Here is a 26,971-nt window from a genome sequence, read left to right as displayed (position 1 = left end):
GTGAGGTGTCATTACAAGCGGGACGGCGGCCTGGTCACGGTTAGAGAGTGGGAGTGTGAGCGGAGGGCGTGTAGTGGGCGGGGCAGCTCGGTGTCAGTTACATGCATTGTGTAGGGAAATAATAGTTCCTCCGCGGGCTGACACACAGCGGGCGGTCCCTCAGCCTTATCTCCAGTGACAGCTCGGATCCCCCTGGAGAACACATAGCATCTCACTGACATCCCGGGCCCATGGAGCAGCTGCCCACCAACCTCCAAGTCCTGCTGCAGGCAGCCGAGTACGTGGAGCGGAGAGAGAGGGGTAAGCAGCAGCAGCAGGGTTCCTATACCCGGAGCAGGGAATGGGCCTTCAGTGGGAGAGGCTGCCGTGTCCAATCAGGGTTCTCCTTTTCAAGCTCTGCAATGATAAAAGCAAGAACCCGATTGGTGGTACAGCCTAGCTAAGGCCTAATATTTGCCTTCTATACACAAGCAGTGCAGCCAGATCGAGCATTGATTGTTTATCCAATCAGGGCATCCTTTTCAAGCCTTGGAATCCTAAAAGCAAGATTTGGATTGGTTGGAATGGATAGCACAGGCCTTCATCTGCATTCAATATGGGCCTTGCTTGTTTATATTGGCAGCAGAGCCCCCAGAAGTTCTATTTATTATTGCACAGCTGATCAGGAATTCTTCCTTTTCCTCCATAGAAAAGGAAACCACCTGCCACTCATCCCAGAATAGATCTCTGTGTCTGCACTAATGCACATTTTGGGGGTTTGTTTATTTTTTGGTAAAATGCAGGGGAGGTTGTCTATCTATGGAGAAAAGGAGCGATCAGCCTTGGTGACAACATTGTGGTAAAATGTATAGCAATCTCTATGAGGGATGATGAGCACATCTGATGTTGGGGCATCATACACAGGCTGCTATTTGTTTTCCCTGGCCCAGTGTGATCATCTGATGTTATTTCCTGTGCACAATCTATAGCACAGCATTACTCTTCATAACATATCCTTGTTTACGTCTGTTTGGAGACCATCCCGTCACTCCTCCCTCTGACTTCTGGGACACGCTCCGCCGTCACGTTTCTTTGTGTGCTCTCTATCCACCCTCCCACTCATCACGTCCTCTTCTCTTGGGGTTGCTACTGCTAAAGCACTGTGCATTATTATTACCAATCCTGTCTGTCTTTTGCTGCTGTGGCCCTCCATGAGTGCTGCTTAAGAAGGTAAGTCAAATACACGCTAAAGGCGAATCATTCTATTGCTTTTAGTAGCCAACACACTGTTTACTTTTATTAATTGCTGCAGCAAAGGGCTCATTCACATCATATGCCCAGTTTGCCCTATGTCCTCTTGCCCTGTGTTGGCACATGCTGAGACAAAGTAGAACTTACTGCATTTGTGTGCTGTGATGCGCTGCATAGCAACACATGCATAAAGCTTGATAAAAAGTTCTTTTTGTGGCATTTCATTAATTAAAAATATAAGGTAAACTTTGTAACAAAGGGGTTGATTTACTACAGTTGGAAAGTTCAAAATCTGTTGCAGCTGTCTCCATTCACACTAGTACGACTTGTCAGGCGACTTAGTCAGCCTGACAAGTCCCGCACCGTCGCGTCCCATAGTGTAGTACAGGACCGGTTCTAATAGGAGCGACACAAGTCGCTCCAACTTTAGAATAAGGGTCCTGTACTAATTCGGGGCGACTTGCATAGACATTCATTTTCTGAAGTCCGTGCAAGTCGTGCCGAAGTCGGATCGCCGTAGTGTGAACCGAGTCTAACAAATAAACTTCCAGGTTTTATTGTCCAAGCTTAAAGTGGCTGTAAAGCCTCAAGGTTTTTCACCTCAATGCATTGAGGTGAAAAACCTTCTGTGCTGCAGCTCCCTCCCTATCTTTTTCTTACCTGAGCCCAATCTGATCCAGCGATGTGCAGTGGCTGCAGCTGCTGTCTCTCTCCTCATTGGACAGATTAATAGGCTGCCGTCAATCAATTCCAGTGACGTGGGGGGGCAGGGCCGAGTCCCGCTGTCTGTGTCAATGGATGCAGCAGCAGGACTCAGGAGCGAGCCCACGCGGGTGCCCTCAGGGGGGACCGCATTCTGTGGGGGCACCCGATGAATAGGAGGGGCTTGGAGCGCTGGCGTAGCACTCCAGAAGAAGAGGATGGGGGCTGCACTGTGCTAATCAAGAGCAGGTAAGTATAGGCATGTATGTTGTTTTTATTTATATATATATATATATATATAATATATATTTATAAAAAAAGAGGGTTTACAACCCCTTTTAAAGTAGTTCTAAAGGCAGGTTTTTTTTATCTAAATGCATTTTATGCATTAAGATAAAAAAAAAAAACCCTGTGTGCAGCAGCCCCCCTAATACATGCCTAAGCACCATCTCAATCCAGCGATTTTGCACAAGAGACTCAGCTGTCCAGGACACCTGATTGGCTAATACACAGCAGCGTGCGCCATTGGCTCCCACTGCTGTCAATCAAAGTCAGTTAGTCAATGAGGAGAAAGAGGGGTGGGGCTGAGCCACGGCTCTGTGTGTGAATGGCTCACCTCAGGTGCCCCCATAGCAATCTGCTTGCTGTGGGGTCACAAAAGAAAAAGCAAGACTTTCTTATCACTTTAATTGAACATGCTGAAGTTTAAAGCGGTTGTAAACCTGAAAATTAAAAAAAAAAAAAAAAACCTGCAAGAGACAGGCATAATGAGCTAGTATGCATCGCATACTAGCTCATTATGTATTACTTACCTTAGAACGAAGCCCCGACACGGACCCCCGGACATCGCTGCGGGCGCTGCCATGATCCCTCGGCGTCCCTTCCGGGTTCGGTGGATCCGGCGCTGTGATTGGCCGGAGCCGCGATGACGTCACTCCGGCGCATGCTCCCGGCAAGGAAAACTGAAGGTCCCCCCGGACCTTCAAAGCGCATGCGCCGCTCGCATGAGCGGTTGCATGCACTGCAAATATCTCCTAAACCGTGCCGTATTATAGTATTACCTGTAGGTAAAAGTGTCAAAAAGCGGGATACTACCGCTTTAAAGCCGATTGGCTACCATGCACAGCTGCACCAGATTTTGCACTTTTAAGTTTTAGTAAATCGACCCCAATGTATCGCATTGCCCATACATAGCACAGACCAACAGGCCTGCATTTTAAAGTGCATATCGCACAGACACTGGTATGAATGAGCCCTAAAATCTCAGTTCTTAAAGGATAAGTCCACTTTAAAAAAAAAAAAAAATGCACATTTTCACAAAGACAGGAAGACTCAATGAACTACTCGAGCACTCAACAGCTCCCTGTTAGTTCATTGAGAACTACAAGCTGACAGCCGTGAAGTCTGTCAGTTCTTGTAGTTCGTGGGTTCACAGGGATCTGTGAATCGATGTGGCTGTGTGGGTGGAGTCCCCCACTGTCACACTTTTTTTCAGATTGTGACAGCAGGTATGGGGAGAAGTTCCCTGGCTTGCTGTCACAGTGCGGGGAGCAGCTGTAGGATCAGGAACATGTTGCATGCGCCTGAAGGTGGATTTATCCTTTAAAGCACACCTTTCTATAAATTTCACATCAGCCTACATGTCTGCATGCTGATAGGAAATCGCCTTACTTTTTTTTTTTTTTTGGCTTTACCTAAATATTTTTTTTCTTTTTGTGGTTTCCCTGAAGGCAGTTGTGATGTAGCCTCAGCTGTTCAGATGCCTCCTGGGAAGGCAATGGCACCATTGCTTTCAGGGAAATCTCATAACTAAACTGCGAGATCTCACAGTAATGTCATATTGCGCATGCGCAAAATAAAGCGTATGACATCATTCTCCTCATTTCATGCATGCGCCGCAACAGAGATCCAGGCAGAACAACTATGGGTAAATATTAAAGCGGAACTAAACTTTCCTATCTTTTTCAGCCAAGGAAGCTGCCATCTTGGCCTCTGTTTGATCTGCAACTGCCATGATGCTGCACATGTGATCATTCATGATACCAGCCATTTGATGGTTTGACAGCTTGGTTGAGAGCACAAGCAAATGTGACAGTTAGGATTCCCAGCACGCCGAGAATATAACTGTTTTATAACCGTTAGATCGATGGGTTTAGTTATGATGGCGCAGTAACTGGGATCCAGGCAGCTCAACGATGGGTAAATATCAGGAAAAGGGTCATACGGATATAGGTAAGTATTATTGTTTATTTCCCCTCATTCATTATTGACAGGTTTATATAGTAAGGGGGGGATACTATTAAGATTTAGTGTCAGTAGGTGAAAGGCTGCAAAGAAAGTCAAATGTAGTTTTTTGGGAAACCTGGCTGGCATTCTAGATGTTTACGTTGGGTTCACACATAACCGGTCAGTCTGGAGTCTGGTGCGTTTCTCTTCAGGTGAAAATTTTTGCCTGAATTTGCACTTGAACCGGACTCATAAACGCACAGGACTCTTTTCAAAACTGCACTGCGGTTAAAAACGTATCCAATTTGCATATATGTGAACCCAGCCTCTCAGTACTTTTACACGGTATTCTCTGCAGCTTGTTTATAGAAGTAAAAAGTGCAGTACATCGCAAAAGCATCATCAAATGCAAGTGGCCTCTGTTCCATATAAATAAATGTAAAGTTTAATTGTTGTCCAGAACTTTGGAAAGTACTTCATAAACATCTGCAAAAGCTAACAATTTAGGCCCCTTGCACACATACATGGTCTTCTAGCTGCTGGGTCTCTTACCGCTTTTTAGTGCGCTTATTAGGGATAGGCAGAAGATCTACATTTTGGGCATTCATCCCTGAATGCGCAAGGCCACAAACAAGGGTAGCACTTGGAACAACATTCAGCCCCATCCAGCTGCATCCTGCTATAGCGTGCGGGAAGTGAGGCTGGATGCTGCACCTGCCCCATCTGGGCACCTTGAAACTAGCGGTGCATCGATCCGATATTGGGATCGGATATCGGCCCCGATACTGGCAAAACAGCTGGATCTGGGATCGGTGAAATTAACCGATCCTCGGGCCGATCTGGTTTCGTCGCAGCAGAACCTGTTGCTGCTATATTGTATGTTGCATTTTAAATTCTTGTTTGCAGGATTTTGCACTTTATTTTTTTTACATGTTTACTGTTTGATTACTATTGTATGTTCAAGCAATAAACTGTTTTTTTTTTTTTTCTTGTGGCTACAATTTATTCTTTTTAATTTGGAGTTTGATTACATAATATTTTAGATTTTGAATGCGCAAACAACAACAAAACAAAAGTACCTGATCGGTATCGACAGATACACAAAGCCAGACATCGGTATCCGGACTGGAAAAGTCGGATCGGTGCACCCCTACTTGAAACTCTGTGAAGGGTGCACAGCAGCAAGGGGCCTAAAGCTGATCTCAAGGCTAAACACACAGATACAATGCATATATAAGGGTAGCACTGAGATTTGTACAGCTTTGTCACACAGCACATCCTTGTCCGGCTAGGCAGATCGGCCCTTCCCCAGCCTGTAATTCGGCAGTGAAAGGAAACAGACTGATGAGCTCATCTCTTTATTCTGCTCTCTCCTCCTGTCAGCATGTCTCCTGTTAACACAATGTGCACGCTGCAGCACAACCAATTGACGTTTCGGGTTGTTTATCCTTCTCGCAGTCTGAGCTCTGTTTGTACAGGCACTGCTAGCGGCTGATATCAGGTAAAATTCAGATGCATACCCTGCTTGAATTTTAAAGAATAAATTTAGGGCCTGTTCATGTTAGCGGCTGTGTTGGAATGCAGCTGCTGGTGTGTATTAACAGTACAGTAGTACCCACGCCTTGATCTTGGTGCATCACACTTTTTTTTTTTTCTAAGCAAACTTTATTGAAATGTCATAAAGTTACATTTCATTAAAGCGCAATTTAAAATAAAAAATGTAAAATATTGCAGCTTTCCTTTCTAAGGATGTGGTGGCTGTATTGATTTTTTTTTTTTTTTTTCTCTCTCTGTTTTCACTTGGTGATCTTGGCCAGTAACACATCTCCTGTATTAGTGCCCCCACTCTAGATGAAGGAGACAGCTTTGGACAGCAGCACTGTCAGTCTCGGGGGGAGGGGAGTGTTAGATGCACTAGCAGATTTAGATACACTAAAAAATTGAAGCAAAATTCCAGCTAATACTTTTTAAGCAGTTACAGCAACTGTTTTATACCTTATGGGATAACGATTTTGTGTAAATACGAGGGGTCTTCAAAAAGTTTCTGCACTTTTATATTTGCGGTGGAAACGGTGAGGATGGCAGGAGTAGTAATTGGTTGTCTGAGAGTGTCATGTGACTAGTCTTTCTGGCAAGCTGGCTGACCTTGCAGTTTAGTATAAGAGTTGTAACGCTGTGGTGAAGATGGCTGCAAAATTTAAAAAAAAAAAGTGCAGAAACTTCTTAAAGAACCCTCGTAAATAAAAGCTGATAATTGTAAAGCACCCCTGTCAGTGTTAAATGGTTTGTCTCATTCCTGTAAACCAATACATCTACAACAGATCTCGTTCTTTTGAAAAACAGACGGCCTCTTTCACACGGAGCGGACCGTATTGCGATCCGCTCTGGCACTTTTTTTTTTTTTTTTTTTACGGACACGGATGACACTTGTGTCATCCGGCCCGTATGTCCGCATATCATCCCATCCGTTTGCGGAATGTATGTCTATGGGGATTGCGGATGACACCGCTGACATCCGATTTTGCGTCCTTTCCGTTTGTTAAATGGAAGAAAAATAGGGTTCTGTTCTGTTCCAAAAAACGGAACAGAACTGAAAGGACGCAAATCGGATGTCAGCGGATGGTCATCCGCTGACATCCGCAATCCATCACCCGCAAACGGATGGGTTGATATACGGACATACGGAAACGCCCGTGTGAAAGAGGCCTTACTCACCAGGTGAAAAATAAAAGAAAGCCTAACAAAGAAAACAAATTCTGTCAGCCATCACATCTAAGAATTGGCAAGCTGCAACATAATGAATATTTGCTTTTGGGTTCAATACCACTTTAAGTTCTATTGGTTGCAGCAAGGTGGGAGGTGGGGGATTGTGTCACACTGGGCTGAAAAAAAGTACCGCATTCCATACTGGTAGGAGACAAAGCATTCTGCCCAGCACACCTGGTGTGAACAGGCCCTTAGGCTAGGTTCACACCAATGCGGGTTGCGGTTGTTGCGTTTTTTATTTATTTTTTTTTATTTTTTACACGCTTCAAAGCGTTTTGCATTTTTGGGAGGTGTCTGTTGTAATGCAGGAAAAACAAGAAAAACTGCAGTGGAAATGTAAAAAAAATGTCTAATTCCATTGAAATCAAAAATGCAAGCACTGCATTTTTTGATGCATTTCTGCTGCAATTCCATTGAAATCTATGGCACCAAAAATGCAACCTGCTGCGTTCAAAAAAGGCCCTAACCCTTTCCAAAAAATGCACATGGGTGAAAATTCACAGACGTGAACGTGACCCATAGGAAATCATGTTAAATTTACTAGTGCATTTCTGCAAATCTAAAAACGCCCTGCAAAATGCATAGGTGTGAACCAGGCCTTAGTGATCTATTACAGTGGAACTGAAGTCTTCAGGTGCTCATCTCTGCACTGACATCTTCTCCCCGGGCTTCTGGGTGAAGGTCTTCGGCCATCCTGTTTGACCGTACAGGAAGACGAGCTCCCGCGCATGCCCAATGTGCCGAGAGTGTACGGTAAGCTAAGCATGCACAGCTCAGTGTAACATTCAGTTGAAGATTGCAAGCAGGCAGATTAGTCTGTTTTATTGCAGAAGAAACATAGCATGTCTCTTCTGAAGGGGGGGGGGGGGGGATAAGCTGCCTGTTTGCAATATTATTTTATTTTTTTTGCAGTAGGTTTAGTCCCATTTTAATGATTGCAGAGCTGAATTTGTGCCTGGAGCTCAGGTTATAAGTGATCATTTGCTAGGGGGAAAAAAAAGCCCAGCCTGTAAAGGAAAGGACTTCTACCTATCTACTATGCTTTCTACACTGATTATCTTCACTTTGTTGCAGAGCTAAACCTGCTGAAGTATCTCCAGCATGGTTCTGCCTGCTGGCCCCTATGTCATTATAGGACAGACAGTATTCATTGATGAAGGGACCTGCAGATGGAACCACAGTGTGCCGACGGAGATCCAGGCATCGGACAACCAAAAACGTGTGTCGGATGCAGAAGGTTTTTCAGCCACTTAATACTGGCAACGGAACAAGTCTTTTCTCTTGACAGGCTGTGCTTTTTTTTTTTTTTTTTTGTATTTCTAGCAACAGAGTTAAGCTGGGTATACATGTAGAGGAGTTTTTAAAAAAAAAAAAAACAAGAATTCCGTGCTAGGATATAGGACCAGTAGTATATGCAAAATTAGAAATGACTGCAGCCCACCTATCTATAATCCAAGAGAATATATAGTACAGTAAGGGAATATGGAAGAGGTAAATGGCGCTGCCTGGAAGTATCTAATAAATGATTAAGGTGAAGAGGATCAGATCCAAGATTCAATCACATAGGATACCCAATAAATAAAATGAATCCAAAAAATTAAGAACACAATAAATAAATATTCTAGTATAGAGGAATCGGATCCAGTAAATCTAGCAGTAATAGATCAAGATATAATGGGCTAGGAAAATTGCACTAATTTTAATATTACTGCTAGATTTACCGGCTCCGATTCCTCTATGCTATAATATTTATTTGTGTTCCCACTTTTTTGGATTCATTTTATTTATTGGGTATCCTATGTGATTGGATCTTGGAACTGATCCTCTTCACCTTACTCAATCATTTATTAGATACTTCCAGGCAGCGCAATTTACCTCTTCCGTATTCCCTTAGGGCTCTTTCACACAGGCGATCCGATCAGATCCGCCTGTCAGTTTTTTAGGCGGATCTGATCGGATCCTCCATGCAGCTCTATGGGGCAGCGGATGTCAGCGGAGACCTCCGCTGACACCCGCTGCCATCCGTATCCGATCCTGTCCGTGAAATCCGGACGGATGGAAACCCTATTTTCCATCCGTTCAGGGATCGGATGAGAGCGGACAAGCGGTCCGCTCTCATCCGATCCCCCATAGAGAGCAGCGGGCGCTGTGACACCTCCCTCTCCGCACTGCAAGCGGAGACTAAGCTGTCATCTGCCGGCTCAGCGGGGATTGGCGGATCGATCCCCGCTGAGCAGCACGGATCCGCCTACGGAGGCGGACCGTGTGAAAGCCCTTTTTTTTTTTCCACCCAGCGGGTTGAATGCTAAAAAAAAAAAAAATCAGATCCCTCCATCCACACAATCGATGTGGGTGCAGGGATCTCCTCTGCTGCGCTATTGTATTGTGACAGCAGTGACTCCCCAACTCGACTGATGCACTGATCATCGGCTGCAGTGGCTGATCGAATTTCGGTTTTCCAGCAGGACCGGTTGGCAGAAGCCTGAACAGACACACGGACCGAAATTCAATACTTGTATACCCAGCTTTATATTCAAAGGAGTTCAGGACAAGAAAGAGCCTTGTAAGCAAAACACCCCACCCAGTTATACTCCCATTCTGAATGCTCCCCCCCACCACTTCATTGGAGCCAGGAGTTTAGTGGCTGTGTAAAATCTGTGTCCGAGTTATTGATCACATACTCCTCCATAAGCGAAAGGTGCACTTATTTATTAAGCACTTTGGTGGGGAAACGCAGTAAGATGGGGTATAGGTGGTTTGGGGGTTGTTTTTACAAGAAAACCTGCTCCGAATGGAAGGGGGTAGATTTTCTAAGTGTTTTTTTTTTTCTGTCCAAATGAAACATGCATTACTGTTAAAACAAGATGGTACTAGTGTCATGGTTTTTATTACTGGAAGTGATTTTTCCCTAGTCACTGGTCTTTATGTACTCTAGTATGCTGTCTAAAATGTGTTGCAGTCTGGTTGCTATGAGCAACAGTGGCTTTTAAATACTTGTTGTACATGATGCCTAGTTTTAGCAACACTTGAAAACTCCACATACAGATGTATTCCTCGTTATGTAAAAATGACTTTAACAATGCCTTCATATTCTTGCAGAAGCTGAACATGGATATGCCTCCATATTGCCTTGCAACACCGCCACGCCTGGGAGAAGAAAACGACAAAGAACAAACAGCAATCCAGACAGCGTCAGGTGAGCATCCCCAGAATTGCCATGTTGTGTAACTTGTAAAATCAGGATACAGCACCGCATGCTCTTATATTCAATTTTTTTTTCTCTGTCCTAAGCAGGTCATATATAAGGAAAAGTTAGAATGCAGCACAACAAAGCGGATTCCTTTGTAGATGTTTGTACTGATTTAGTGTTGGGAACAAGTTTTATTTTCTTCACTTTTCCATGTTCATTAAAGTGTTACTAAACCTAGAACCTGCATTCACTAGATCTGGTCTCCCACAGTACACAGAACATATAAATGCAATTATTTTAGTAAATATAAACTGCCAAATACCTGTTCTTATCTGCAGTATATAGCAATCTTGTGACTTGTATCTGTCTGTGCTTAAAGCTTGTAGGAGGAGTTTTCATTCTCCCCTGATTCTCTGTCTGGACAGTGCTGACTGACCCTGTGCTGATCACATGCACTCTCCCAAGAAAAAAAAAAAAAATCTCTAGCAATACACACCAAACTGAGCATGTGCAGCCCGGCTCCTAATGCTCTGTTCTATCAGGAGATGAATTGGAGTCAGTTAAGAGGAGGGTCAGAGAGGCAGGATCACAGTCTTTATACACAATGCGGAGGATGAACCCCTTAGGTTCCACAGTGAGTATAACGAGCATGCTTTACAGCAATATACACACTGATTTTACTGTTGTGGGTTTAGTAACACTTTAAAGGACTCGGGAATTAAAAAAAAGTCTTGTTATGCTGCCACCTTCCGGAGGATTAGACACTAGCTAGCAGAAAAGTTGTAGGCCATCCCCAGTAAACCCCACAATCTCATTTTCTCTTACGTCCTCTGACAGTCGCCGCCCACTCATTCAGTCTTCACCAATGGGTATTGACCTCTTAAGCTAGGCAGAAGACTTGTTAAAAACAAAGTAATTTACAAAGACACACCTATGGGGGCTGTCCCACTGGTCCAATACCCCCCTGCTATCAGCCATCCCAACTCAGTTTGTCTTCTGCCTAGTTAGGAGTAAGATAGGCTTCCCTGTGCTGGGGCTACGGTCTCAGCCTTTCTTCTGTTTTATGATTTTCTTTCTGCAAATGTTTTTTTCTTTGCATTACTAGCTGTTTATTTGTCAGCGTTTAGTTAGTTGAATCTTCGCATGAGAACGGCCTTGCGGAGCTGGGAATCGCACTGGTCGTCCTGGTGCTCCAGGACAGAGGGCCTTATGGAATTCCAGCCCGCCATTGAGCGTTTAGCAGGCTATGCGTACGCCCTGGCCTCGCAAACGACCTGTTCCTGTCCTCCGGGACGAAAGCCTGCGAGGTGGCCACCTCGCTTGGACGTCTCAACCGCGGTTCCGTGCGTTGCTAGAGTCCTGCGTTTTTGGCTGACGGCACCCCCACCGCCTGGGGTGGGAGGTTTCCCGTTGAGGTGAGGCGCCCACACCATCGGGTACGGTAAGTACATTCTGTGTGGGGTCCTCTGTCTGGGGATGGCAGTCTGAGTGTCTGTGGTATCCCCTCATGTCTGTGCGTTCGGGGCTCGCCTTACTCCCAGTCCCTGTGGGGGCTCTATTGCGTCTGGAACGCTATGTGGGGGGCCCCTATCCTGTGTGACACTATGTGTGGTGTGTTGGGTCTGCACCCAACACACCTCACATAATGTCACACAGGATAGGGGCCCCACACATGTGCGGCAGCCCGCCTCAGGGTTAAAAACCGCGGGTCCGCCATTTTAGGTGTGGGCAGCTGCTTGTTTCACTATGGGCACATCTGCAGCTATGTAGTGTAGACTCCTTTGGGTGCCATCTTGTGTGTGGCACTGTGTTCTACTGTGCACATGTCGGCGGCCATGTTCCCGGAGCCTCCCATTACTTTCTATGGGCAACCATTTTCCCTTGGCCTGAGTCCTGTTCAGCCTCCTGCGGTGACATCACTTCCTTTTTCATGCAGAGGAGATCGCCAGGCAAGCGTAGTAACACTTGTGGGGGTCTGTCTTTGCTGTTTTGTGGGGAATATCTCTGACTATCAGCTTTATTACTGCCTGCGGGGTCTTTCAGTATAGTCCTTCATATCGGTGTACTGTGGTGGGATCATCGAGCGATTTAAAGGGCCAGCACCATAAAACTTTTTTCTTTATGGAGTCCCAGGACAGCAAATTTCCCCCAGCTTTGGTGGATGATTCAGGCTCCTCTGAATCTTCTGCACTGACTGCTGACCCCGCATTCACTCTATCTGGTCTCACAGTACACAAAACATGGAAATGCAGACATTTTAGTAAATATAAACTATTCAATACCTTTTATCATCAGCAGTATATAGCAATCTTGTAACACTGGTTAAAGCTTGTAGGAGGAGTTTTCATTAATTCTCCCGACTGTCTTATGAGGCTGCATGACCCCTGGCCCTCGGTCTAAACAGTGCTGATTGGTCCTGTGCCGATCACATGCACCTACCCCCCCCCCCCCCCCCCCCACAAAAAATAAAATGGCTTGAAATGCACTCCAAACTGAGCATGCGCAGTGTCCCCAAGGCTGTGTACTACCAGGAGATGGGTTGGGGAATGTGGAAGAAGGGGAGGATCAAAGAAGATAGGATCAAACGGCCTTTTTACACAATGCGGAGGTTTGCGGAGCAGATGTGTTAAATCTTATGTGGTGTTAAACACCACATTTAACACACATGTTCCCCCATTCACACCTGAGACCTTGTAACACTAACGAGTCACATGACACCGGGGAGGAGAAATGGCTAATTGGGTGTACTCACTTTTGTTGCCAGCAGTTTAGACATTAATGGCTGTGTGTTGAGTTATTTTGAGGGGACAGCAAATTTACACTGTTATACAAGCTGTACACGCTCTACTTTACATTGTAACAAAGTGTCATTTCTTCAGAGTTGTCACATGAAAAGATATAATAAAATATTTACAAAAATGTGAGGGGTGTACTCACTTTTGTGAGATACTGTATATTAATGGTGTTAGAGAAAAATAGGAACAAATTAACAAGCAGAAATTTGTTTTAAGTCAAACACATTTTGAAAACACTATTGTAAATGTACCCATGTAATTGGGGAGCAGCTAAGAGCCGGTTCACATTACAGCGATCCGACTTGCTGGGGCGACCTCACAAGTCACGGTGCGCTGCTTGCACCGCGACCTCGGAGCGGCCGGCACGGACTTCATAACATTGAAGTCTATGCAGGTCGCTCCGGGTCGCCCCAAAGAAGCTCCGGACCCTTTTTCTAAGTCGGAGCGACTTGTGTCGCTCCTATTAGAACGGGTCCACAGCTTCTCTATGGAAGGCGACCTGTCAGGCGACCAGGTCGCCTCACAGGTCGCCCCAGTGTAAACCGGCTCTTAAGGTGCAAGAATCAATTGCAGTACACATGCATGGTAAGTGGAAAGCTCTCATCTTTAATACCTTGAATTGGTCAATTTAACGGTATCGCTCCAATCACAAACTTATTGCATTGTTCTATTACCAACACTAAGGGCTCTTTCACACGGGCGTTCCTTTTTTTTTTGCCCGATCAGGTCCTTTTTTTTTTTTTTGTAACGGACACGGATGACACTTGTGTCATCCGGTCCGTATGTCCGTTTTTCATCCCATCCGTTTGCGGATGAAAAACTGACATAATGCATGTCTATGTAAATACGGATGTCTGCTGATGACACCACTGACATCAGTTTTTGCTTCAGTTCCGTTTTTTGAAAGGAAGAAAAAATAAGGTTCTCCTCCGTTCAAAAAAACTGAACTGAACTGAACTGAACTGACAAAAAACGGATGTCAGAGGATGATCATCCGATGACATCCGTATTTACATAGAGATACATTATGTCCGTTTTTCATCCGCAAACGGATGGGATGAAAAACGGACATACGGAATGCCCGTGTGAAAGAGCCCTAAGACTTAAATTAAACTAAGTTTATTCCTGCCATTAATGTGCCGTTTAACTTGCCAACAAAGCTGGGAAAACCTATGATGAAAGTTATTTCATTATCGTGTTTTTTTTTTTTTTGTTTTTTGTTTTGTTTTGTTTTGTTTTTTTTGTTTTGTTTTTTTTTTTTTTTTTAGCATTGAGGGAAGGATTTTGTCTCCCAGTCAGGCTGCTAGTGTTTTTGTTCCAGTTTGGGATTTTTCTTCTCACTTTAACCACTTACCGCATACTGACGTACCCATACGTCAGCAGACTGTGAAAAATGTGAAAAATATTGTTATTTTTGCAAAATTGACGCTCTTTTTTTGTTTATAGCGCGTAATCAAAAAATCGCACAGGTGATCAAATACCACCAAAAGAAAGCTCTGTTTGTGGGGAAAAAAAGGACGCCAAATTCATTTAGGTACAGCATCGCACAACCGCGCAATTGTCCGTTAAAGTCACGCAGTGCCGAATCGCAAAATACCCCCTGGTCAGGAAGGGGGTAAAATCTTCCGGGGCTTAAGTGGTTAAAGACCGCTGCGCAAATACCGCGTGACAAATAATTTTGCAATGACCGACATTTTATTCTCCAGAGTCTTTGCTAAAAAAAATATATATAATGTTTGGGGTTTCTAAGTAGTTTTCTAGGAAAAAATACTAGTTTTAACTTGTAAACAAAAAGAGTCCGAAATAGGGCTGGGGCTTAAGTGGTTAAGCTTTTTAAGTTGGAAGTACCAATGACCTGGACCTGGCCTATAGTATGGCAGTGGTGTAACTATATGTTACATGTAACCATTAATTGATGTATTTTTTTTTTTTTCTCTGCAGGTCTGTCCACAATGAGCTAGAGAAACACAGGTGAGTGACTAAGTAATACTAAACTTTTATTAACTCCAAACCCAAGTTATCAAAGGGCTTTGTAGACCTGTGTCTGTGGGTGCCAACTCCAAGATCTTTCTCCTACTTTTAAAGTGAACTTTTTTGTTTTTTGTTTTGGAGCGGTCATCCCAATCCTGCCTTCAATATCTATTGTGTCTTTTGACCTGGAAGAGTACACCAGTGGTAATAGGCTTGTGCCAGGTCAGCAAGGATGCTGGTGACCGCAGTGGAGCCTGCGCTTTTAGGCCTCATGCACACTGGGCAGTTTTTTAGCTGCATTTTTTTTTCTACCTCTAAACTCCCCCAGATGTCCTGGATGCCTGTCTGTCCATGCACACAATGGCTTTCAAAAGCAGACGCGTTTTTGATGCAGAAAAAAAACCCGCTGTCAGGGCATCTAGCTGCAGCAGAGTTTTGGCAGAAAACTGCTGGAAGCCCCGATGAGTGGGAAGCTGTACAAAGTGCACTTTTCCTTTGAGGCCCCTTTCACATGAGAAGTCTGATCAGGTACAGCTGTCCGTTTTTCAGCTGGACCCAGTGCAGTGTGACATCTTGGTACCTTCTCCTAAATTGCCAGAACTGCCATGAAAAGAAAATGGATTAGCATACCTAGTGATGAACGGCAAGGGTAGCTCCCCTTATAACAAAGATGGAGACAGGATGCACTCTAAATTTTCTAAGATGGCATTACTTCCCAATGCAGCATAAAACAGGGCATTTCTCTAGATGTCCTTGTTTATTGGCATAAGCAAAGCTAAGTTTTGGTTGACCAGAGGGTTTGTACCTTAAAGTCCTGAGATATAAAACCTTTGTATACACTAAGGCTCGGTTCACAAATGAGAATTTGATGCGTTTTTAACCACATCTGATTTGTGAACCCGAAGGTTTTCAATGGAGCTGGTTCACATACATTACCAAAAGTATTGGGACACCTGCCTTTACACGCACATAAGCTTTAATGGAATCCCAGTCTTAGTCCATAGGGTTCAATATTGAGTTTGCCCACCCTTTGCAGCGATAACAGCTTCAACTCTTCTGAAAAGACTATCCACAAGGTTTAGGAGGGTGTCTATGGGAATGTTTGACCATTCTTCCAGAAGCACATTTGTGGGGTCAGGCGCTGATGTGGATCAGAAGGCCTGGCTCGCAGTTAAGACGTAGATGAGCGAGTTTGGGATGTTGGAACTTGACTGGCATGCACAGAGTCCTTACCTCAACACCCTAGAACACCTTTGGGATGGTTTAGAGCAGAGACTGCGAGCCAGGCCTTCTCGTCCACCTCAGTGTCTGACCTCACCAATGCGCTTCTGGAACAATGGTGTGTATGTATGTGTGTGTGTGTGTGTGTGTATGTGTATGTATATATATATATATATATATAATATATATTATTATAGTTTATTATTATTATTATATTTTTTTTTTTTTTTTTTTTAATAGGGTCGTAGTTTTCCAAAAACTGTGGTGTGATTTTAGTAGGGAGAAATAAACACTGCTTCCTACTTTTTAAATGTGAAAATGTGTGCACTTCGAATATTGAAAATTCCAGAATTGGCTTCGGCATGGTTGTGACACATCCTCATCCTCTTATGGTTTTTCTGATTGCAGGAGAGCACAGCTGCGGAGATGCTTGGAACAACTGAAACAACAGGTTCCTCTGAGTGTTGACGCATCGCGACACACAACGCTAAGTCTCTTGCACAGAGCCAGACAGCACATCAAAGTGAGTCCAGGCAACAGTGGTTTTCTGTGCCCAAGTAACATTAGTAGATTGATATCTGTACAAAGGGTTACAGTGACTTAAGAGAACTAAACCCAAGAACACAAATGTGTTATACTGCAGCTTAACTGCAATAACTGTTCTTGCTTGAAATACAATTTCCTTGTCACTTCCCGTGAGCTGTACCAAAGGGGGAAAAAAAAATGTATCCAACTATAAACCGGTGATCTCCCTATCCCCTATGTTATTATGATGGTCAAAGGCAGACATATTCGAAGTCCAATCTTTGGCAACCATGGCTTCTCCTATAGATACAGTGGAGGAGTGAGTGTAGCCAACCGGGGCGGGCAATATCTTTTCATTTTCGTTCATTGACCGACACAGATCCTGATCCTGCCCCCTACAGGAGTAGGACACTAGGCAGAAAAAGAACTTGACTACACCTATAGGCAGTCCCAGGAGGTATACTCACCCTCTCTGCTATAGGTTCCTGCCTAGTCAGGAGTAAGGACCTAGTTTATTGCTGAGATCTCTGGTCCTGGCAATTTTATTTTCCTCCTGGTGTTTTCCTGTGAGATCTACAATTAACTGCTGGACTGGGTGACGGGCTGTGGATAATCTAGATCCAGTGGTCGTCTGGCCAGCGACTGGGCGCAGACCTTAGCTCCACGTTAGGTCAGCTGCAACATAGCCCCACCGGACGGGGCAGGCCTGCGAGTTAAAACGGCTTGCGAGGTCACATGTGACTGGGTCTCGGCCTACGTTGCAGCGTCCCTCCTGGTCAACAGCCCCCCCCCCCCCCCATTTAGATGGCGAGGAGGTCCTGTCTGGAGCGAGGCCCACCTGGTTCCTGGTATAGTGAGTAGTGATAATTTTTGGGTGGACATGGGCCCCACCCTGGGATGATTGGACCCCCAAGTCCCCCCCTCCTTCCCGTTAGGCCTTCTCCTTGAGTCTGATGCTCCTGTGGGTCATCTATCCTCCACCCCCCCCCCTCCCCCATTCCGTCCCCTCAACTTATACTAGGGTCATATGGTGGTATGGCCAGTACAGGGTGCTGTACTGGTGGGGGGGCGGCATCCCTGGCCACCGGGCAATCAGTTGTGGGGGGGGGGGGGCTGTACCTGATGGGGAGGGGGGCTCCTGCCACAATACCCCCCTTCTTGCTTTGTGTTCTAGGAGCCTCGTGGGGCTGCCATTTTGCTATAGCCTATTTCTTGTGTAGGCTGGCGACCATGTTTGTGTAGCTGCAGCGGCCATTTTAGTCCGGCATTGAAATGAATGGCAACCATTACTATGAAACCTTCTGGGCTTGCCATTACTATGAAGCCATTTTGGCTGTGGGAGCTCCTTCTTATCCCCTGATGCTTACTCCTAGGCCTCTTTTTCCTTCCTGGATGCCACACGTGGAGTACATTAATCCTGGTGCTGCCGGTGACTGGCTGGTGGGGTGATGAGTCTGGTGGGACCCTCTCCCTCTCTGCTGCAGGATCAGTGGGTGCTCTGTGGCTGTGGACCGGGTGGTGTTAACAGCACGGTGGGGGTGTTCCTTGGCAGTGTCTTGTTGCACTTTTGGGGGGGTAACTTTATTCCTCATAAAGTCCTTGGAGCACATTTCCCCACCTGACCCCCCCCCCCTTTCGGAGCCTGCATGGCATTCATTGATGCACTGAAGACTATCCTGGAGTCCGTCTAGAGCGGCAAAGGTGTTTGTTTCCTTCCCTTTTTGAAAGATTTGTTGCAAAAGAGTGGAAAAGTCCAAAACGTCCCTTTTGTGGTCCCAAAGCGATTTGCAATGAGGTACTCCTTTGAAGAATCCCTCAAGAAGTGGACTGTTCTATCGGTGGTGGACCCCCCGGTTTCCAGGTTGAATAAGGCGACCATGATTCTGGTAGAAGATTCGGCGGTTTTTAAGAATCCGGCTGACAGAAAGACTGAGGCTGTGGCCCGCAGTATGTTCACTGTGGCTGGTTCGGCACTCTGACCAGTCTTCACCATTGCCCTGGTGTCACAATCCCTGACCGAGTGTGCTAAGCTTATACACCGTTATCTGAAGGGTGAGCAGCTCCCCCCTGCCTTTGCGGAGCTGAAGGACCAGTTGGTCCGGGGGCTGCAATTTATTTGCAGTGCCTCTTTGGATGCAGCTCCCATGATTTCTAGACTGTTTGTTTCGGCAGTGGTCCGTAGGCGTGTTTTGTGGCTCAAATGTTGGTCTACAGGCCAGACCTCTAAAAAAAAAAAAGCCTTAAAGAGGAAGTAAAGTGCCCCAAAAAAACCGAGAAAAAAAAAAGCCCTGTAAAGAGAAAGGCATAATGAGCTAGTATGCATCGCATACTAGCTCATTATGTAGTACTTACCTTAAAACGAAGCCCCCGCCGTGCCGCCACCTCAGCGACAGGACGGCGACACGTCCGGCCATCCTGCTTCCGGGTTCGCGTCCTCCGGCCATCTGATTGGCGGCACTGAGCTCTGAAGGGCACGGGTGGCCGTTCCTTCAGAGCGCCGATGACGTCATCGGCAGTATGCACTCTAAATATCTCCTAAACGGTGCAAGTTTGGGAGATATTTATAGCACCTATAGGTAAGCCTTAATACAGGCTTACCTATAGGTAAAAGTTTGTGAGGTGGGTTTACAACCTCTTTAACTAATCTTCTGTTTCAGGGAGATCACCTGTTTGGAGCTACCCTGGATGACATCATGAAGAGTCTCACAGAAAGGGGAAAGGGCACCTTTCTTCTGCAGGCTAGTAAGGGTAAGGAACCTCGTCGCAGACGTGGCCAGTTCTTCTCAGCTCACAGGAGGTTTTTTCGTCCCTCAGGATCGGCTGACAAGGATTCAAAGCCTTTCAAGGCCTTTTCGGGAGGATCCAAGCGAACTTGGTCTGGCAAGTCCAAAGCAGGTTTCTCCAGACCTGCAGACTAATCTCCTCCTTTAGTATTACGGTGAGCCCTCACCCGTGCCTGGGGTGGGGGAATGTCTTCGCTGGTTTCTGGACCCGTGGACCTCCTTGGTGAAAGACAAGTGTGTTCACAAAGTAATACAGTCTGGCTACAAGATCGAGTTTCGTTCTTACCCTCCGGAGAGGTTTTTTCTTTCCAATGTGCGCCTGTCCCCGGACTGCTTGCAAGCCCTCTTCGGGCCAGTGCAAGACCTGTTGCTTTAGGGGTAACTCCGGAACGTTTTCAGGGATTTTGTTCAAACCTGTTTACGGTTCCGAAGAACGAAGGCAAGGTGCCTCAATGCCCTGAACTGCTTTGTGCGGGTACAGAAGTTCAGAATGGAGTCTATTCGCACAGTGGTGGCATCCTTGCATCAGGGGGATTTCCTTGCATCTATCGACCTCAAGGACGCTTACTTACACATTCCAATATATGTCTGTTACCAACGCTTCCTCCGCTTTGCCGTGGGAGATGAGCATTATCAGTTTGTGGCTTTACCCTTTGGTCTCTCCTCTGATCCTCCAGCCTTTACAAAGGTGTTGGCTCTGGTGCCTGCATAGTTACGTCAGTGAGGGATCGCAGTGCTGGACTACCTAGACAAACTTCTCTTGTGAGCAGAGTCTCCTCCTGCTCTGATGAACAGCGTGGACATCACTATACGGACTCTGTGGGGGTCTGCTCTGGTTCCTTCCACAAAACTGGACTATCTGGGTCTAACTCTGGACTCGGCTCTAGCCAGAGTGTTCCTTCCTCTGGACAAATTCCAGAAATTGCATGCTGCGATTCATCTCGTGCTGTCCAGCACGTGGTCATCCTTCCGGACTTGCAAGAGAGTGCTGGGCCTGATGGTTTCTACCTTTTGCGGCGGTCCCGTTTGCACAGTTCCATACGAGGTCCCTGCAATGGGAGATCTTGGCCAAATAGTCGGGGTGTCCAAAGTCTCTGGACAATTCAATCCAGTCTAGCTGAGCCGAAAAACAAAAAGGTCTCTGATCTGGTGGCTTCGCTCTCCAGCTCTTCGCCAGGGCAAATCTTTTCTCCCCCTGTATTAGACAGTGGTTCTCATGGATGCCAGCCTGTCCAGGTGCAGAGGTGTCCTGGGTTAGAACTCCGCTCAGGGAGCTTGGATACTGGAAAAGTCCAGACTCCTGATCAGTGTCCTGGAACTCCCGAGTGATCAGGCTGTGTCTGAATCACTGTACGAATCGCCTACAGGGGTGTCTGGTGTGAATCCAATCGGACAATGCCATGGCCGTGGCTTATATCAATCATCAGGGTGGAACGAGAAGTGTATTGGTAGCCCTGGAGGTAGCGGGCATTCTTCGATGGGCAAGACATTTCCTTTCGGCCCCCACCGCCATACACATTCTGGGGGTGGAAAATTGGCAGGCAGATTATCTCAGTCGGCAGGCATTGGACCAATGGGAGTGGTCCCTTCATCCGGAGGGGTTTCATTAGCTGTGTCTCCGGTGGGGCACCCCTAAATTGGATCTGTTGGCGTCTCAGCTCAACAGGAATGGCACGGGTTTGTGGCACGGTCACGGGATCCCCTAGCAGACACCACAGACGCACTGGTGGCCCCCCTGGGGCCAGTATTGTCTGATTTACGACTTCACTCCTCTCAAGCTTCTGCCAAAACTCTTGCGCAAGATTGAGGCAGAAGGAATTCTGGTCATTCTAGTGGCCCTGGATTGGCCTCGCCGATCTTGGTACGCTGACCTGGTGCTGCTGGTCGCTGATGCCCCTTGGAGACTACCTCTCAGGGAGGATCTGCTGTCCCAAGGGCCAATCTTCCATCCTGCTTTACAGTCACTGGCTTTGATGGCTCTGCTGTTGAAAGCCAGGTACTGAAGGATAGAGGTTTGTCTGGGGTCGGTGATTCTTACACTACTGAAAGCTAGGAAGTCTACTTCTAGGAAGATCTACTATTGTACATGGAAAGCTTACATTTCGTGGTGTGAGTCGCTTGGTGTTCACTCTCGCTCTTTTTCTGTGGCTCGGGTCTTGACCTTCCTTCAAGGGGGGTTAAGCAGAAATTGGCCTTGAGTACCATTTAAGGGCCAGGTGTCTCCCTTGACGGTCTTCTTTCAACTTACCTTTTCCGCGCACTCCTGGTGCAAAATTTTATTCAGGGGGTTCGACAATGAACTCCACCAGTGCGGTCCCAACTCCCGCCTTGGGATCTGAACTTTGTGCTTTCAGCTCTACAGAAGCCTCCCTTTGAAAATATTTGGGAGATTCCCCTGCTTACGCTATCTCAGAAGGTGGCCTTTTTTGGTGGCCATCACCTCTGCGCGCAGATGATGTTGTCTTGTCATTCCCCTTATTTGGTGGTCCACAAAGATCAGGTGGTTCTTTGCCCCTGTACGTTGTTCCTTCCAAAGGTGGTCTCTGGTTTCCATCTGAGGACATTTGTGTTGTCTTCCCTTTGTCCCAGGACAAAACATCCTAAGGAAATTTCTTTGCATTCCTTGGATGTGGTTAGAGCTATTCGGGTGTACCTGGCAGCTACGGAGTCTTTTAGGAAGTCAGACTTGCTATTTGTGCTTACAGATGGGCATCAGAAAGGACTATCCGCTTCTTCTGTGACCCTTTCTAGATGGATCAGACAAACGGTGACTCGGGCCTATTCGATTTAAGGGTCAGGTTCCTCTTTTTCCTGTGAAGGCGCACTCTACGGGGGTGCTTAGTGCTTCTTCAGCCTTCTGTCATCAGGCGTCAGTAACATAGGGGTGTGCAAGGCGGCTACTTGGTCGTCTGTGCACAGTTTCTCAAGATTTTATAAAGTGGATCTGTTGGCATCTGCAGATGCTTCTTTTGGCCGCAAGGTTTTGCAGGCTGCTGTTTAGGGTGACACCTGGTGGATGGCTCTGACAAATGTAATCTGAAGAAGGTGAGGTGTGTGTGCGCTTCACATGTGTCATGTAAGACAGTGGTTCTCAAATCCGGTCCTCGGGACCCACCAACAGGCCAGGTTTGCAAGATAACTAAATTACATCACAGGTGATCTCATTTGCTTCTCAGTGATTGCAGTATTCTAGTCTGCATCCCCCAAGGTAATACTTAAAATCTGGCCTGTTAGTGGGTCCCGAGGACCGGATTTGAGAACCACTGATGTAAGAGTTAACTATAAACTTATCAGAAGTAATTAGATACTTGAGACAAATTCATTCAGCACCTCCACTGTTTACAATTCTTCAGCCACAAAATACTACGTTCTTAGCTGTCAATTTAAACCCTTGGGGGCTAATTTTTGGGGCCTATACAGGCCGACACTTACTTCTGTACCCTGTGAATGCCTAATATACCTTGATCCACCAAATACTACGTTCTTAGCTGTCAGGTGAACTCATGTGGGCTACTTTTTGGGGCCTTTTATGGCCGACACTTCTGTATCCTGTGAATACCTAATGTACATTCAGCCACAGAATACAACGTTCTTAGCTGTCAGGTAAACACATGTGGGCTATTTTTTGGGGCCTTTTACAGCCGACACTTCTGTATCCTGTGAATGAAAAAAACTTTTTTGTCAATTGAATTTTTGTCTTTTAGAGTCTTAAAAAGCCGGTTTTAGACAAGATAACTGCATTTTGCTCTCCAATGGCCTGAAAATTTTTGTTTGGTCAAAATGACTCTATTTTGGTATCCAAGTGTCTAAAAAGCCTTTTTTTGTCAAAATAACGGCATTTGGTCACCATAGGTCTGAGAAAAAATTTTAGTCAAAATGACTGTATTTTTGTCTTTTTAGAGCCTTAAAAAGCCGGGTTTAGACAAATTTGTCTAAATCTGGCCATTTGGGCTCCAATGGCCTGTAAAAAATGTTGATGCATGGATAATAAAAGCTTATGTAGCTTTTAAACCTCATGCATCCTGAGCATAAAAAATGCTGCTTAAACAGGCTTTTGGCATTTGTATTCTTCTGCCTGTATTTGAACAATTTCCCCATCAATGCAGAGAGTGCTGACAGGGGAATCCCTCCTGCCAAGACATTGTCTACTGTTGGCAGGGGGTGGGGAGAAGACAATGATTATTGCTAGCAGCTATAGCAGCCGCTAGTGAGAATCTTAAGCAATCTAGCAGGCTGGTTGTACCCAAGTTGGTCAATCGATCAATTTGGTACATTCAGCCTGCCTATTAATGGTTCTTTCTGTATACCCAAAGGCCAGGGCTGTGGATAAAGCGATTCAGTGTATAGCTGGCCTAAATGTTTCTTTGCAGTGTGTTAATGAACGGATGATTTAACACACCACAACAAATGAAAATGTGCAATATACTTTTTTTTTTTTTTTTTTTTAATGGTATATGGTGTAGCAAGGAGATACAATGTGTTGGTGTGCCATTCACATAGATTGGCACCACAAATGGAGCAGGTGTGTTGGTATATGTTTTGGCAATGCGCAAGTGTGACTAGGTTTCAGCTTCCAAAAAAAACAAAACTTTTTAACAAAGTAGTTAATCAGTTAGTATTTTGCTTACCTTTTTGATACTCTGTTGCTGCCTTTCATAATAGGTAATTTCCTTTGTCCATAGCTGAAGATGCTAAATGGAGAGTTGAGAAGGTGGTACAGAGTCCCAGACATCAGAAAATTTTGTTTTCCAATTTTTATTAGTTTTCAGTGATCACAATTGAACAGTTGTACACTTCCATTGGGTTCATATTGTAAGCAATCGATGCACATATTAGAAGGGATCACATCAATGTAATCTGAAATCATCATCTACTTTCCTAAAACCTAGAGTGCTTGTAGGTTCTGTTTGGACAGAGAAGACATGTTCCATATTAGCGAAGTCAGTTCACAGACACAGTAAAAAAAAAAAAAAAAAAAAAAAAGATAAAGTGAAAAAAACTGTTGTGTGAAAAGGGTAACCGGTCTACTCAGTCCATCCCACAGGTTCCTTAAAAGAGCTATTAGCTTTTCATCAGAGATGTACTTGTAACCAGGGGTTCCATGTTTTTTCAAATGTATTTTGTAGTTTAAAATAACTGATAATTGCTATGCTGCTTGACCGGGTAACAAAACCCCCAAAAAACTGGCAACCATGGGTTGACCTTTCCTGCCCCCGAATTTTGACCAGTCCCTGTTCGAACCCTGACCGAGCCTTTGGTGGGTAGCTGGCTATGATTTCTCCTTTATGTGGATGTGTGCTACTTAACCCTAGGAGTCTCTGCCCCCCCCCCCCCCCCTCACCTTTCTCTTTTGTTTCTGCACTTTTCATTAAGGTTTATTAGCCTAAACTCCATATGTGGTACTTCGGAGCTCTTAAACGCAGTCTTCACCGTGACACAGGACTGCCTCCCCTGAGCTCTCACGATTGCATCACGATATGCTGCTTCAAGCATTGCTATTCATTTTGCTGTTTACGTGCTTATCCACAAATGTAAACCTCTTCACTAGCTATCTGAGTGTAAGCCCCCGTTCACACTGGGGCGACCTGGTCGCCTCACAGGTCGCCGTAGGTCGCCTACCATAGGGAAGCTGTGGACCTGTTCTAATAGGAGCGACACAAGTCGCTCCGACTTAGAAAAAGGTTCCGGAGCTTCTTTGGGGCGACCAGGAGGCGACCGCCATAGACTTCAATGTTATGAAGTCCGTGGCGGCCGCTCCGAGTGTGAACGGGGCCTAAAACAATGTGCTATTTGTTGTTGTCTCCTGTTGCCCGTACTTTGTTGCCTTCGTTCAATAAAAGCGATTGAATGACAAAATTGGAAATTTTGGTAAAATAACAAAGCTTCTCTTTTGGTCACATTCATGATCAAGAACAAATGAGAGAAACAGCCTGGTCACAAAGCTGTATGGAAAGTGCTGCAAAATGCCCTCCTGGCTAGGGGGACTTGGCTAGAGGGCATGAACAATTGAAAGGTCAGGAGAGTATGAGGCAGTGCTGCTTCGTTATTTATGTAGTGAGATTCATAAGTGTTGTAAGCTTTTCTATTATAAAAAAAATCCCTTCTTAATACTTCAGTTTTCTTTTGTAGAAGTTGGAGGATCAGGAGCTAAAAGCAAAGCATCTTAAGGAGAAACTGAGATCAGAACAACAGAGGCTCCGACAGAGATTAAAACAACTTCTACCCTCCAATGGCACTGAACGAATCCGAGCGGATAGCCTAGACTCCTCTGCCTTGTCATCTGAGAGATCAGACTCTGATCAAGGTGAGTACTGACAATAAAAGGGTAGGGATGGTCACAACTCTGGTGTATAACACATGTATCTTACAGCACTCTTCTTTATTTTTGCAGAGGATTTGGAGGTTAATGTGGAAGGAATAATCCTGAATGGTAATGAAGGAGACCTCTTTGTGTCTTTCAGTGCTGGGATGGAGCACAGTTACTCCACTCCTGCTCACGCCTGGTTATGACAGCAGTAAGCATGCAAAGACTCATACAGCAGTAACACGTTTTAGCTAGCAATCTCGGTAGCAGAAACACTTGTATTGTCTCTCCAAGAAGTGAGGATGCAATGGTTGCATTAAATAACCCTATTATACAGGGGAACCCAGTGTTTGCATAGCAGCTATTTTCAAATCTTGGACTTCTGCTACCCTCATATTTTTTTTTCTTGTAATGCTATGGTCACTGGATACTTTCTGTTCAGCTACACCATTTTTCAAGTTTCGGGTCATTACTTAAATTACATATTACAAGCTTTGGGGCCAAATGGCTTTAGAGAGATGTTTAGATACATGATCCTTTCTGGACTTTCTGTCAGTGCTGGGAGAGAACATTGAGCATTAAGTAACCAGCAACTGGTGCTACTGTGATTTACCTAACTTATTGTACAATTTAATGCTAGGAAAGCTTTCTCCACCTCTGTGCACTGGTTGCACTCCTGGATGCGTGTAAAGAAGCACTTAACTATGTGTGCACTTGAAGAATCACAACTAAAACAACTTTATTTTTGATCCTTGATCTGAGCGCTCAGATGCTGCAGGACGCCTGAAGATTTTGTCAACACCATTCTTGTATTCTCACACCAAATAAACTTGCGTAACCCTCTGCAAAAACAAAAAGATACAAAAAAAAACACAACTTTATAAATCATTGATTTTTGCATCGTATTTTTAAGCCTGTGGGAGGGTTTTCAGTGTTTACAGAATTGATTTTAAATTGTGAGACATTTTAAATGTAACCTGTGCTTGCTGAGGACAGCAAGCATCTTGCTCAGGCCTGGATTCGCTGTTTTATTAAGACACTCAGAGGACAATGAACTGTCCTTGTTCTGGACAAGGACTGAACAATCTTTATAACAGGTGCAGCCTACTTATATTCCTGAGCTCAGCTGACATTTTTAATATACTGGTGTTGGCTCTGAGCAAAGAGATTTGCTTCTCTAAATAAGCTTTTTATATTGTAACCTCTATTTTAGTAAATGTGTTTTGTTCTGTAACATTGCCTGTGTTTTATTTTTATA

General features: G+C 45.2%; 1 protein-coding gene across 1 annotated transcript; it reads left to right on the top strand.

Moving 5' to 3' along the window:
• On the top strand, positions 1-26,116 carry MXD3 (MAX dimerization protein 3). The gene is made up of 6 exons (XM_082254610.1): positions 1-300; positions 10,024-10,120; positions 14,851-14,880; positions 16,510-16,624; positions 25,539-25,713; positions 25,801-26,116. Exons 1-6 carry the CDS (start codon positions 231-233, stop codon positions 25,917-25,919), a joined length of 606 nt encoding a protein of 201 aa, XP_082110736.1. The 5' UTR covers positions 1-230; the 3' UTR covers positions 25,920-26,116.
• The last annotated feature ends 855 nt before the right edge of the window (positions 26,117-26,971 follow it).

Source organism: Pelophylax lessonae (assembly GCF_965119305.1).
Source record: "Pelophylax lessonae genome assembly, chromosome: 4".
Taxonomy (NCBI): domain Eukaryota; kingdom Metazoa; phylum Chordata; class Amphibia; order Anura; family Ranidae; genus Pelophylax; species Pelophylax lessonae.
Note: the sequence above shows the minus strand (reverse complement) of the source record. Positions and strands in the feature narration are given on the sequence as shown.